Source organism: Taudactylus pleione, unplaced genomic scaffold (assembly GCF_031769625.1).
Source record: "Taudactylus pleione unplaced genomic scaffold, aTauple2 ptg000201l, whole genome shotgun sequence".
In the NCBI taxonomy this organism is placed as follows: Eukaryota; Metazoa; Chordata; class Amphibia; order Anura; family Myobatrachidae; genus Taudactylus; species Taudactylus pleione.
In genome coordinates, this window is record NW_028284603.1 from 30,932,290 (window position 1) to 30,947,960 (window position 15,671).

Genomic DNA, 15,671 nt, shown 5'->3' on the forward strand with positions numbered 1-15,671 from the left:
TCAGAACAGTCGTGTTGATTAAGCTGCTGCACTGCACCCTGATTAAGCGACCAGCACTGTCGCCATAGTCCCATAGAGATCATAGAGGGTGTGTAACTGCTATGACAACAAATGGTGGCTCGCATTTATTCTGGAGAAAGATAACATCGATGAAGTGTAAGTGACATTCCTCCATCCAACTGGTCCATCACCATCCTTTTCAATAGCAAGGGAAGCCAGATGTTTTATGGATTCCTATGGTAATTGTTCTGTGTAAGGTGAATCCGTTAACGCCAACAGGTTGAATGTACACCCTTTCTGAAATGGAAATGCTAAAATCAAATGAAGCCTTCAGCCAGTTTCAACCCATCAAGTAGCACCATCCATCCAGATCAGCAGCACCAAATGGTAATGATCATATAAGTTTTAAATATTTTAGTATTAACATACTGTGTCATTGTATGTAATATACATCAAAGGGATTGTTTAAGGAAATAAATTAAAAGTAAGAACAGGCCTAGATAGTTCTCGTTTTCATTATTTTAACAAACAGTCGAAAGTGAAAACCTCATATAGCAGATGATCCCACCCTGATCCTAAAATAACTTTGGGATTTATTAACAACAGTATGAACAATTTGAGAGTTTTTTTTTACATTTTTTTTAAAATAGCTTTTTGAGAATCAATTTTGATTGTAAAATTTTTTGTAAATTAATTTTTATTGAAACATACTGCATCCATTCACAGCGCTTAGGGGATGCCCGGCATGTCCATAAGTGCCGGGCACGCCCCCCAAGAGTGACAAAAAGGGGATGCGTAATAAAGGCACACTCTTTTTTTTTTTCATTGACCACACCCCCTTTTCGCAGAAGTGCCCATTCTCTAAGTCCGGCACTTTGCCTGGCGCCGGACCTAGAGTGAACACTAAGATGTGACACTCTCGGTCAAGGCTAGTAGCATTTGAGTCCCCTTATGTTCAGAATTACCGGTCTGCAGCACATGAATTAGATGGCTAGCAGTAACTAATGTTAAAGTGGTTTTGAGGGGTTATTCTTTTCAATGAATTACTAGGTTAATTAGAATTTTTTAACCTATTATAGCTCATTTACACATGGTGGAAAAAAGGGTAAGAATCACAAAAAATAGTTTGCACTTTAGATGTTTTTTTTTCCATACCTTTTTTTTGTGTTGTGCTTTAACGTATACAATCTGTTGTACTAATAGCACGCTTTGATGCAAACGATATAGATTTTGCAATGTTTAGGTTACTGCTGTGGAGGATCTAGAGGAGTAAAAGTTGTGTAAATTGACATACCTGTACAACTTTTGGCTCTGTTTTCCAAAATTGAAGCCCCAAGACTTTATTCCTTTTTACTTTTTTCTCAGCAAGAAGCCATAGTAGACTAAAAAAAAAATCTGTCGTGTAAAAATTTAAATTCAGCTGCTTATATCTCCAAAGGAAAACATTATTTTAGTATGACATCAATACAGCTAACTCCTGATTTGGTCACCATCACACTGCTAAAATATCAGACTCCAAACTCCTCTTAGTTCCTGTGATAACATTACCTAAAGTTGCTGTCACAAATACGCAATTCAACGCTGATTGGATGTTCCTAGGTTCTCACTTGGTGATGTCAGCAGCCAGACACCAAGGCAACACACTGCAGACAACAGCAGAGGCAGCAGTCTGAAGGGGGTTATTACTACTACTACTACTACTACTACTACTGTCATTACAGTGATGGCTAATTTAGAATAATGAAGTGAACTGTACACTATGCTGCCAGAAGCTGCATCATGCTCTCACTGGCTGAATCAAACAGCAATAAAGCACAAACACTCATGAACTCAGGGCTACACAGTGGTAATCAATCAGCCATAATTTCTGCAATGCTGTGAGCAGTCCCCGCCCCTCCCGTGTGTTCCTTTTTGTGATCTTATCTTTGCGAGCCTGAAAAAGTAATTTTTTAATGACTTCCATAGGATTCTACAGGCAGACCCGGGTTCAGTGTGAATGGGGCCAACCTGGCAATAACCCAGGTCGAAGGTGCAGTGTGAAATGGGTCTGACTGGTCGCAGCCAAATCCGACCTGGCTTTAAAACCCAGAGTCGGAGCCGGGTTTACGATGTGAAAGTGGTATTAGACTGTTAACCCACCATTTCTGCCATTTTGAATCTCTATTGTTAATATGCATTTGCCATAAGCACTTTGAGACATTTTGATAGTTAAATAAATATGATAATATGGATTCTTTGGAGAACAATACCATTAAGATAGTTCCACTACCTTCCCCCAAGCCTAAAATTCTAGGGTTATGTACAATTACAAAGAACTGTCAACATTTCATAGTATGTTCTTATGGTGCATACACACGGGACGACTATCAGCGATAATGATATCGCTGAACGATCTCGATCATCCAGCACACCACCAACCCAGCAGTGACTGCCAACGACCCGTGTTGATCACGGGTCCCTATAGTAACCTGGTCGATATCAACCAGGTTGGCCTGTATGCATGGGCAATGGATGATATCATTATCGACCATTTGTGCCCGCGCATCGCAGGTCGTTGGTGGGTTTAAAGGGACCAAAAAATTCACTATATTAACGATATGATTGATATCGCTCATACAGAGCGTTTTAATTGTCCCGTGTGTATGCATCATTAAACTTGAGTCCAAACTGTTACAATATACAGGCACAGTAAATGATAGAATTAGCTGGCACAGTAAATAGTTGTATAAAAATAAATAATGTAGAACAAAGGACCTGTGTTGTCTAGTCCTCAAATACTCCACACTTAGCAAAACATTTAGTACAAATGGCACATCTGTTCTCTTGGGAGGTCAAACTACTTTATAATTCTTTGTAACTTGTATTTACAAACACAATTACTACTTTACCTATATAAGAGAGTCTTTGTTTCATTTTACCCATTGTTTGTGGGTACTTATGTCAATGTTTTGCATAGCTGTATACTCAAATTTGTATAACATCACCCTTAATTTCTTGGGATACGCAATACAACTTTAAAAGACAAAAAATAGTAATGAATGAAAATCAAGTTGGGGAATTCCAAACTTCCAAGCACTTGCTATTTCTTCCTGCCATCTGAGACCACAGCATTGTTTTGACTATAGGTACAACCCTGTTGGATGTCTTTTCTTTTTTGTGGCAGCTACAAATGGCTTCATCAGCTGGAAACAGTTGTACAGTGGAAATCAGTCCTTGGCTCTTTGCTCTGTGGGGTATTTATGGAGCATCATATGCCTTTTTAGTGCAGGTACCAAAATGTGTTCAGCAAAATTTGATTTGTGTTTGGAGCATTGTAAACATTGCCTTGATTCAATTTGATGCACTATTTAATTTTCCTCTGGCAGAAACACACATGGAATGATTCAAAAATAAAAAGTACAGATGTGTGTATGGCTTCTGCAGATGATTTGAACAATGTTCTAGTCAAGAGTGGTAATAGGCTGCAATGTTATTGCAGAAAGATGATCACAATGAAGTGTGGAAACAGGGCCTTATTGGCCTGTTGTAATAGGCAGGCAAAGTGACTAGAAGGCCAGCTTACAGTGTCCATTTTGAAAATTTGTTCCTATCCTATAATGTTTTTATGGTCGGGGTGATGTTAGGGCTTTTTTCTTTTAAAGCCAGTGCTGATTACTTTTTCCATTTGCCCATGTTGAAAATGTGAGTCTATAATGGAAGCTCTGTTGGTCTCTACTGAGACTGATTTAGGTACCGCTGGAGTTCACAAGTTTTTTTTTTTTGTCTAGTTGTAAATACTGGAAATCAATATGTGGTGTAAGCAGAATAAGCGGCTGGTGCATGTGGAGGTTGAGGGCACGGACATATGCAAAGTTTCTAGAGGGAGTTCAATTATGTCTCACATTTTGCCTTCTCACATGCCTCCTCATTGCCTCATCACCCCCCATACTTTATTTTTCATCCTCCTATATTGATTTCTCGCTTCACTGTCCCCCTTTTCCTCACTTACCACTTCTTGGGCAGTTCTGCTGTTTCTCTGCTCTGTATGATCTGCTTCTATGCTTTTCAGGAGAAAGGTGGTGTGAACACATTTCTTATCTGATGCATGATGCACTGAATGCTTGATAGCATGGCATTGTGGTACGGCAGTCTGATTTAAGCGTCACCATTATAAGCAACTTCCCGCAGCTGATCACCATCAGTGCACCATGGGAACTAGGCACTCAGATTAGTCTCATGCACGCAAAAAATGCACAAGGCTAAGTTAGAGTAAATCAGAGGTTTTGGTGGGTTTTTAGGCCGCAGAATACCTCCCAAGTACTTTGCATGGGGAAGAGGGTGGTCATTTTAGCAGCATTTCCTGCAAATCCATGATCCATAAAATATCTGTTGATTAAAGGTGAAAGTTGGTCTGAACACAGTTGATTTATATTCTCTTGTAATGGTCACTACTATATACTGAATAGTAATTTAGTGTTAAGGTAGTAAACACTGAGCTCCAACTATTTCAAAGAAACTCACTTCTTAGGCCAAACTCCTTTAGTACTACCAGCATGAAGGACCAAGATATTCTATCAAAGCCCTTCTCCACGTCCAATGAGAAGATTATATAGATTCTTGTAATGTGAATAATATAAATGGGTCTATATGCATTACCCAGTGTTTGCCTTAATAGAAAAAATCCCACTAAAAAAAATTGCCACACTAGACAACAAAAGGTTGTTAGTTGCTCAATATTTAAGCAGTAATGTTTAAATCTATATTCACGAAGGTAATGGGTGTGTAGTTAAATCATTTTGGATGGTTCCTATCTGGTTTGGAGATTAGTTAATTTTGTACGCATTGTATCAGGGTTAAAATTACTTCCTTGTATGGTTTTATTACAAATCTGCACTAAATGAGAATAAGACCTTAGATGTGGTTTTATTAAAAACATCAGTAAACCATCTAGGCCAGGGGCCGTCAATGGCTTTTGTACTTTTTAGTGCTGCATTAACGCTTTCCTCTGATATTTTGTTTACATAGAGCAACTAGATCCAGGCTTGAGAGATCATATGAAGAATAGTAGCAATTGTGGAGTCACCACCTACCATACTCACCTCATTTCCAGTCCTCCTCTCCTGGTCTGTCCCCTCACTCTGTCTGCATTATGTGCCACCGTTCTCATGGTGCATTATGGAGACAGGACAGATCGCTGTTGATTTATTATATAAATGAGCACTTTCTGAAAAATCTGAAATGTTTCCTAATCTTGCGGAGACTTTTTGTGACTACTGTAAACCAGCCATCTATTTTGTTTAAAAATGTTGAAAGCATCTGCAACTTCCATTCATGCACAGCAAATGAGTCTGTAACTATGACTGATGACCTTGTGAAGCAGACCATTTCCCTGAAAGGAGAGCGTTTGGGCTGGATTGTCTGGACTTGGATGTACATTTTAGATCTCATAGGGGTTCTCTCCTAGGGATAACTGTTTGCTTCCCACATGGAATGTTCATACATTCCCGCTTGTATTTATATCTATGGTCCTGGAGATGACTGGTTGTCTAAGCTCTTGGATATTTGTTGCGGTCAGCTCTTCAGCTAATTGCAACCGTGACTTCTCATAAAAATGTGTATGGAGCTGTGCAGGCAGCAGATATGTCCCTTGGCAGCTCAGGACGTCCCATAGGGTGCAGTAATAAATTACATCTCTGAGAATTTACTGGTAATGGAAGCTATGGACTAAGTAGACAAACATATGTTTGAGTTTAGGCTCTGAACTGTAGAAATCCACTGTCCTTCGGGATGTTGTGAATCCCAGTATTATAAGACCTCTGCTTTCAAACTGTTGTGTTTTGTCCATCTTTTGCAGTTCTTCTGTGTGTTTACTGAATGAGGACAGATCAATGTTAATGTCTGCTACTATGTTTTGTTTTTCACGTGAAAATTATTCTTTTAGGCCCTTAACTACCTCTTAAAATGTAATTCTTACACTCTACTCCTTCCACATTAGAAGCCAGAGCTGTCTCTCGATGAACTTCAATGTCTTTAGAGGCATGAGGTGATGGTGATGCTATAGCATTGGAACCCTTACCTATCCTTAGGGGCAAAATATTGTGACCTTCGCTGATGTCCCCTTTTTAGGTCTGTGGAATATAAAAACAGCTGTACCCAAAATGTACCAGCTTCAACATCTGTTATATAAAAACCATTGTAGTTGGATCAAAGTAGCAAAGTCACTTTAATTGCCCTTTAGTTTGGTATTTGCAGATTATCCTTTGAGAGCTTAGTGAGGCCAAGTGTGGTGGACTAGGCCTCATCCGATTGCTCTATCTTGGTGCCACTTCCATCCTGTAATTCTAACCCACAACCTTGATGGTCAGACTCTCACAATGATGCCCATTCTTCAGAACCACAAAGCTTTAGAACCTAAACGTAATTCTCTTTTCTGCCAAAGGAAGTTTTACAGATCCAAAGTTGTCAACACTCTGCATTTTTCTTCATTTTAAAGGTGTTTGTATTTAATTTTTACTGGTCCCTCTCCTCCTCCATTTAAATGAATGTATACAATACCACCGTTTTCTATATTAATGGTTTATTTCAGATGCCTTATTACTCTTAAAAAACACCCCTTATTTTAATGAGAAGACCTAAAGAAACTGAAGAAAGAAACCATATTTGTACAAATGCAGGAGAATGGGAGTCTCTAGTTTATCTATAAGACAACATAAAGCAGCTGTTTTTTTTTTTTTTTTTCCACAGGGGAGGGGTGTTCAATATTCTAGTGACCTAAAAATTTGTCAATTTTTAAGAAAAATAATATTCTGGTGAAATGCACACTTTAGGTAAAACAATCTTTATTGGAGCTTATACTTCCAAGAAAATAACATTTAAGAATGGCACCAAGGTTATTGGGATATACCATGCTGCCTATGATGATCACATGGGCAGGACGGAGAAAACTTGTTGCAAACACCATGATCTGATGGTAACTTGGTGGCACAGCGTAGAGATCACTGGACGCTGTATTTGTTTTCTAGAGAATGTGTGATTGATTGCAAGCTAACTGCAGATCTCTCAAATGGCAAAAGTATATTATATCAAGCATATTACCAAATGGTTTGCTAAAATATTCACTTGGCAAAACTTTAGTTCTTTGAATGTCAACTAGCACCCAGAGACAGTAAAAGGAATACATTGGGCTCGGTTCAATTGAACGCAAATTAAATAGCGCCGGGAAGAGCTATTCAATTCTGTGCACTGTTAAGGATTTCTTCTTGCATCCTTCTAGGGGAGCGAGCAGAAATCCGACAAACGTACAGGCGCAATGCTGTCTTCTGCCCTTAGCGCCGCGGAAACAGCATCGCGCTGGGCAGTTTAGTCGGAGAATGCCCATTCTCGCGACTAAACACCACGTTTAAGGCGAGAGAACAGGCATTCTCCGACCTAACAGCGTGCAGAATTGAATAGCTCCTGGAGCTCCTTCCCGGCACTATTTAATTTGCGTACAATTGAATCGAGCCCAATAAATATTGGAGAACTAAAATTAAAACGGGGGAAGCTCCCTTCTTTTAATAGCTGTGGAATTTCTAATTGCTTTAATAATTCCTCGTCATTTCTTCTTCAGATAAAAGATACTACAGTAATCACTTAATTATTCTTGTGTGTTTATTATGGTCCGATTGGTGGGATTTTTAGGATAATTTACCTCCCTCAGGAAGTTGTCTCCTTGACCTCCGTTACAGTTATGTATTAGGAATGTGCTAGCACTCTGCAGCATTAGTGCATTCCATTGTCTTTCTGGTGTGCACTTCAATGATTATTACCACTAAGTTTTATTATGTCATACTTCTAAATTTAACATCTAGTGATCTGCTGTGATGGGCTGGGGGATTCCGACTTTGTTTTATTCAATCATTTATTAACTAGGATCTGTTACTTTTTATGTTTCTCTACACCAGAGGTGGGGAACCTGTTTTCTTCCAAGGGCCATTTTGATATAACATTAATCTCGGGCCCGTTGCAGGCTATGCCCACTTTGTGTGATGCCACACTGGGACGGGGCACAATCGCCAGTGATTACAGCAATGCCTGGAGCATCCTGAGGATACTCCGGGGAACTGTAAGGGCAGCGGTGTGACCGTCTGAAGCGTCCTAAGAACACTCCAGGTGGTAATGCTGCATAGTTTCTGGCCGCAGGGTGCCATTATAGGCACCCTGCTATCCAGATGAGGCGAGCAGAAAAAAGCTCTGAGGGCCAGACCAAATGATTCCAGGAGCCTTTTACGGCCCCCGGACCTGAGGTTTCCCCATCCCTGCTCTACGCCATACAAAGTGGTAAATTTGTAAAAAAAAAAAAAAATTTGGCTGGAAATCCTCAAATCTTAAACATCCTGTGAATGTATGAACAGACGACCGCAGCAAATATCTGCTGCAGTCCCGTGTTTTAGTTCGCAAAAGCAGCTTCCATAAGTTTGTACGGGGGATGCTAAAATGTCAGATTTACCTTTGCATTCTGGAACTTGGTCCCGGTAGCTAACATCTTCAACTGGCTATAGCCATTGTAACCTATGGACTGCATTACATAAAAGTCTCAATGATAGGCAACCGAAGGATCCTTCTTTGGTTCTATCGACTCGCACATGCGTGGTCTGATGACCGTGCATATGCAGTAGCACAGCTGGGCTCTGAACCTGGAATTGGCAAACACTTTACCTCTTAAGGTGCGTACACACGAGACGATGCTCCCTGAACGAACATCGTCCCGTGTGTCCCTGGCAGTTTGTGCTCAGTGTCGTTAATGACACTGAGCACAAAACACTAAACGATTTCATGAACGAAATCGTTCAGTGTCGGGCTCCCTCCCTCATCCCCGAACATGTCCAACCTAATATCGTCAGGTTGGACAGAAAGTTCAGACGATGAACGAAAACTACAAACGGGAGCGCGCATTTGTAGTTTTTGTTCATCGTTTATATAGTGCCCTGTACCTCCTATAGTGCCCTGTACCTGCATTTTATTTTTGTTAAATGCCATCCATATCACCTTATCACATTATTCTTTCTTTATTTTTTTAAACCAAACTAGGTTTTAATTCAAAGAAAAATAAATAAGTACTTTAATGGTGTCTTGATAAATATTAAGTATCAAAGCTGTTTCTCATGGGGAGGGATATAGGTGTGGGGGTGAATACTGTGTCTTTGGCTAGTTTTACTATTAAACATGATTGAGACAATAACTATGGATGGTCCTTGGAAAGGAGACAGTTTGGAAATTGGCCCATGTGTAGGACATCTTTACCTAAAATCAAGACATATAATATATAGGTCAGCGATGGGCAATGGAGGCCCCAGCTACTTCCAGCTTTGTCAGATTTATTTGTAATAGCTTCTAACACTTAGAAATGACTACTGATAAGTTATTACAGATGGGCATCTTTATTTGATTAAATAACTTTTTTGTGACGTAAGCTGGGCGCGCACTGGCTGATATTTCGTCCGTACAGCTGACAAATAATACATCATCCCGGCTATCGTCCAGTGTGTACACCGGATATATATCTGTGAACGATGTCTTTCACAGATATATCACATCGGCTGTGCAGCATGGCAGATGCAATATATCTTGCACATCTACCTGTGTGCACGGACTATAGACCCGTATGCCGGCCGCATGATCCAACATCACTACTGGTTTCAGTGGCCGGACATATCTGTCAGTCAGTAGGTAAGTGTGTATGCATACACGCCAAATCTATCCCTAACTAACGTTAGAATAAGAGTAATGTGTAAAACTTTTGGAAGATTAGAGTGCCCAAGAGATGTATCAGGTTGTGACTTTCGCTCTCAATCAGAGATGTTCGCTATTCCGATATTTACTCAGATGAGCGATTATTGATCACACAGCACATGTGTCACGGTTGCACTGCGCATGGGACAGGGTACTTGTGAGATGCGGTGAGGATCACTTCACAAAGTCAGGGACTGTTTGAGGAAGGCATCGGGGAGTGGCATTAAATATTTTCACAGACTTATTGGGGGTATATATCGCCCAGTGTGTACTCAGCTGTAGAGTATATAAACCATTGATAACTAGACTCTGGATGTGAACTTTGAAGCTATAAGATGGGCAGCAGGCGGCACACCATGCCTTCATCTGTGGCCCCAGCTACTTCCCTCTTTATGCCTTGTCGCTCCTTTTCTTAAGCTAGGTACACACCTATACAATCATCGGGCCATTTATCCAATATCGAGAGAACTGCTGTTGGATAGTATAGGTGTGTATGCTGTCCCGATGCAGGAGCGTTAGCCGATAAACGGCTTTTAACGCTCCTGCAATGTTCGGGATCGGGAGGTCGCATCTTATGTATGGTTTAATATTTATTGGTTTGACCTCCCGATGCCATAGAAGCCCGTATACACTGTGCTATGTCTGCACAGTGTGTACGCGGCCAACGGGGGGTCACACTGGGGACAGACTGCACAGCTGATCAGGACTGTTTTACCCGATCAGCCTGCAATTGAAAAAGTGTGTACCCAGCATTAATTATATGCTCCATCACATTGTATTGTCAGTTGTTTGTTATGGCCTGTAATATCAGTTGCTTATCTTACGTTAAATTGTCTGCTGACGATAAGTTGTCAGATAGGTCTCTCTCACTGATTACACGTATTGTTTTAACTTATTACTGATATTAATTCTAGGCAACCTGATGCATAAAAGTTTGGGTTAACTGTAATCTCCTATGAAACATGGCTACTGATTATATTTTATGGACATTTCCTAATAAAATCAGTGTAGATTTGTTTGACAAGTTTGTTTTCACAAATTTATGTTGACTTTTGCTGATGGTGCATTCTAGAACATAGTCTTAAGGCGCACACATCCACATGCCGACTAGGGAAAGACAGTACGATTACAACATCGTAATCGTACCGTCGTTCCCCATCCCCTGCAGTGCCTACACTGGACGACTAGTCGTTCAGTGTAGGCACCCTCCATCATCCCCGAACATGGCCATTCTGTCGTTATCGGCAGATTGATCGGCAAGTTCGGGCAATGATTGATGTTGGAAACGCCCAGCGGGAGCGCACATCGCTGGCTGTTTCAGACATGATTAATGAGCGATTGCACGATTACAATGTCGTAATCGTGCAATAGCTCAATATCGCCTAGTGGATGTTCCCCATTAAAAGTACCACCCACGGCTATATATGCTATATACGGTGTTATCCCCAGAAAACGTTGCCTGCTGGGTGGTATTAAGAGGTAGCCGGGTGGGGGCAGTGTAATACTTTACAATCATGAAAAATGTTGATGGCAGATATAATGGTGTCCAGTGATGCACACTGAGACAGTGCATGTCTGCATTCTCTGTCTACCCTCTCCGCAATGTTCCTGTTAAAGACGGGGGAAGGATCTCTGTGACTGCCTGTCACAGTAACATCGCAGAAATGCCACTCTGGGGATTTCTAATGGGAGCGAGATCTGTGACTGTTCCTGTGACAGTAATGTAAGCGGACTACCCCAATGCGGCTATATGACAAAGCGCTCAGCCAATAGCGCACTATTGACTGAGCTCTGTATTGGTCACATGACTGCAACACAGGTTATGCTCTGCCAAGGGCGTGCTCTGGGGAAGGTTATCTGATTGGTGTTTGCTAGTTGCAATAGCACGGTCACCATGGACCGTCAAACTGGAGCAGCAGGATAATGCCGGGTGGAGCACCCGTAAAATTGATCCTGGGAAGAACACTGCAATATTGATGCCCAAGTCCAGTCTTTTCTTGCTGTTTATCATACCATCAAGTTTTCTATTAAAACCACTGATGTCTTCTGTAGTAGCACATGTGCTGATAAACAATAGATAAGGAGTAACATGCAGTTTAGCGTGTTTTATTGATGCTTTTTTAGTGCTTTTGATGCAATGTGGTTTTATAAATACTTCCACATTGTACTAGTAGTAGCGCTCATTATGTCAGAGCAATTGGTTATGCTACATTCTGAAATTGTAATTGTGGCATTTAAATGTAAAAATGTAGTTTTTTTTTTTAAATGCATTTTTCAGGTCGTAATGTGTGTGGTTTTTTTATTTCTCTTTTCTATTCAGAATTTTGCAGTCTACAAATGTGTAAATATTTAAAGCCTGTGTGTCACTTCAGCATTTAGCTGGTCCCTAAACTGTTTATTTTGTTTTCTGTTGCAGTATCAGACACAGATGGCAGTGATGAATTGCAGCTCAGAAAAGAACATGCTCTCAAGATATTTGCTTATATTAATTCCTGGACACAGAGGTGAGGGATCTTTTCATAGCTTGTTTTTTTTTTTTCTCCCCTGCGATCAATAATATAAAAATATTTGCAGCAGCCCTGCTCACCCAAGTTCATTTGTGCAGTATCTGCTTACATGTCCTTATTTATGACTTGTATCTTTAAATAAAGCGGTCGGTTGTATGACCACAATAATACCACCTATTGTAAATACATCTTTAAAAAAGTAGCAACAAATCTGTGTATGTGTGTATAAGTATATAATATATATATAACACTTACGAAAAACCGGCACTCTACAGGCAGCTGAGACCTTCAAATGACTGGCTTGGGTGCCTTCCTCCGGGAAGCAATGCCCCTTACGATATCCAACAGAAATAATCAGGTGGCACTCCAAGTCTAATGAAAATTAGTGTATTTCAAATTGACGTTTGGGGGTCGTTCACCCCTTCATCAGGGGTGATGAAAAGGTGAACGACCCAGAAACGTCAATTTGAAATACACTAATTTTCATAAGCCTTGGAGTGCCACCTGATTATTTCTGTTGGACATATATACAGTCAGGTGCATAAATATTGGGACATTGACAGAATTTTCATATTTTGGCCTCTATTCACCACCACAATGGCTTTGAAATGAAACAAACAAGATGTGCTTTAACTGCAGACTTTCAGATTTCATTTGAGGGTAATTACATCCAAATCAGGTGAACGGTATAGGAATTACAACGGTTTCTATATGTGCCTCCCACTTTTTAAGGGGCCAAAAGTAATGGGACAAAGTAAACAATCCTAAATCTAACTTTTACTTTTTAATACTTTGTTGCAAATCCTTTGCAGGCAATTACAGCCTGAAGTCTGGAACGCATAGACATCACCAGACGCTGGGTTTCATCCCTGGTGATGCTCTGCCAGGCCTCTACTGCAAATGTCTTCAGTTCCTGCTTGTTCTTGGGGCAATTTTCCCTTCAGTTTTGTCTTCATCAAGTGAAATGCATGCTCAATCGGATTCAGGTCGGGGGATTGACTTGGCCATTGCATAACATTCCACTTTTCAGCCTTAAAAAAACTCTTTGGTTGCTTTTGCAGTATGCTTCGAGTCATTGTCCATCTGCCCTGTGAAGCGCTGTCCAATGAGTTCTGAAGCATTTGACTGAATATGAGCATGTAATATTGCCCGAAACACTTCAGAATTCATTCTGTTGCTTTTGTCAGCAGTCACATCATCAATAAATACAAGGGAACCAGTTCCATTGGCAGCCATACATGCCTACGCCATGACACTACCACCACCATGCTTCACTACTGAGGTGGTATGTTTTGGATCATGAGCAGTTCCTTTCCTTCTCCATGCTCTTCTCCTCCCATCACTCTGGTACAAGTTGATATTTGTCTCATCTGTCCATGGGATGTTGTTCCAGAACTGTAATGGCTTTTTTAGATGTTGTTTGGCAAACTCTAATCTGGTCTTCCTGTTTTTGTGGCTCACCAATGGTTTACATCTTGTGGTGAACTCTCTATATTCACTCTTGTGAAGTCTTCTCTTGATTGTTGACTTTGACACATATACACCTACCTTCTGGAGAGTGTTCTTGGTTTGGCCAACTGTTGTGAAGGGGTTTTTCTTCACCAGGGAAATAATTCTTCTGTCATCCACCAGTTGTTTTCTGTGGTCTTCCGGGTCTTTTGGTGTTGCTAAGCTCTCCGGTGCATTCTTTCTTTTTAAAAATGTTCCAAACAGTTGATTTGGCCACACCTAATGTTTTTGCTATGTCTCTGATGGGTTTGTTTTGATTTTTCAGCCTAATGATGGGTTGCTTCACTGATAGTGACAGCTCTTTGGATCTCATATTGAGAGTCGACAGCAACTGATTCCAAATGTCACACCTAGAATCAACTCCAGACCTTTTACCTGCTTAATTGATAATGAAATAACGAGGGAATAGCCCACACCTGTCCATGAAATAGCTTTTGAGTTGATAGTCCCATTACTTTTGGCCCCTATAGAAACCGTTGTAATTCCTACACCGTTCATCTGATTTGGATGTAATTACCCTCAAATTAAATCTGAAAGTCTGCAGTTAAAGCACATCTTGTTTGTTTCATTTCAAAGCCATTGTGGTGGTGAATAGAGGCCAAAATATGAAAATTCTGTCAATGTCCCAATATTTATGCACCTGACTGTATATACACACAGTACCAGTCAAAAGTTTGGACACACCTTCTCATTCAATGGTTTTTGTTTATTTTAATTATTTTCAACATAGTAGATTAATACTGAAGACATCAGAACCATGAAAGAACACATATGGAATGTTTATTGTAAGCAAAAAAAAGTGTTAAATCAAAATATGTTTTATATTTTAGATTCCTCAAAGTAGCCCCCTTTTGCTTGGATTACAGCTTTGCACACTCTTGGCATTCTCTCAATCGGCTTCATGAGGTAGTCTCCTGGAATGATTTTCCAACAGTCTTGAAGGAGTTCCCAGAGGTGCTGAGCACTTGTTGGCTGCTTTTCCTCCACTCTGCGGTCCAACTCATCCCAAACCAGCTCAATTGGGTTTAGGTTGGGTGATTGTGGAGGCCAGGTCATCTGACGCAGCACTCCTTCACTTTCCTTCTTGGCCAAGTAACCCTTTCATAGCCTCGAGGTGTGTTTGGGGTCATTGTCTTGTTGAAAAACAAATTATGGTCCCAGTAAGCGCAAACCAGATGGAATGGCATGGTGCTGCAGAATGCTGTGGTAGCCATGCTGGTTAATTGTGCTGTGAATTTTGAATAAATCACCAACAGTGTCACCAGCAAAGCACCCCCACACCATCACACCTCCTCCTCCATTATTCACAGTGGGAACCATCCGCTCACCACCTCTGCGTCTCACAAAGACACGGTGGTTGGAACCAAAAATCTCACGTTTGGACTCATCAGACCAAAGTACAGATTTCCATTGGTCTAATGCCCATTCCTTGTGTTTCTTGGCCCAAACAATTCTCTTCTTGTTGTTCAGCCTCCAGTAGTGGCTTCTTCGCAGCAATACGACCATGAAGGTCTGATTCACGCATTCTCCTCTGAACAGTTGATGTTGAGAGTTGTCTGCTACTTGAACTCTGTGAAGACTTTGTGGTCTCTAATCTGAGGTGCTGTTAAGTAGCAGTTTCTGAGGTTGCTAACTCTAATGCACTTATCCTCTGCAGTAGAGGTAACTCTTGGTCTTCCTTTCCTGGGGCGGTCCTCATGAGAGCCAGTTTCATCATAGCGTTTGATGGTTTTTGCAACTGCACTTGAGGATACATTCAAAGTTCTTGAAATTTTCCGTATCGACTGACCTTCATGTCTTAAAGTAATGATGGACTGTGATTTCTCTTTACTGAGTTGAGTGGTTGGTGCCATAATATGGATTACAACAGTAGTCAAATAGTGGTGTCCACTGTGTACTAACCCT

At 40.7% G+C, this 15,671-nt stretch overlaps 1 protein-coding gene across 2 annotated transcripts in view; it reads left to right on the forward strand.

The window, feature by feature from the left end:
• Positions 1 to 15,671, forward strand: part of USP34 (ubiquitin specific peptidase 34) — a 265,775-nt gene that overhangs the window by 22,203 nt on the left and 227,901 nt on the right. For both annotated transcript variants that reach the window (XM_088477313.1, XM_088477314.1), the window contains exon 2: positions 12,167 to 12,254. In XM_088477313.1, coding sequence (XP_088333439.1) covers positions 12,167 to 12,254 — 88 coding nt within the window. The remainder of the gene's footprint in view (positions 1 to 12,166; positions 12,255 to 15,671) is intronic.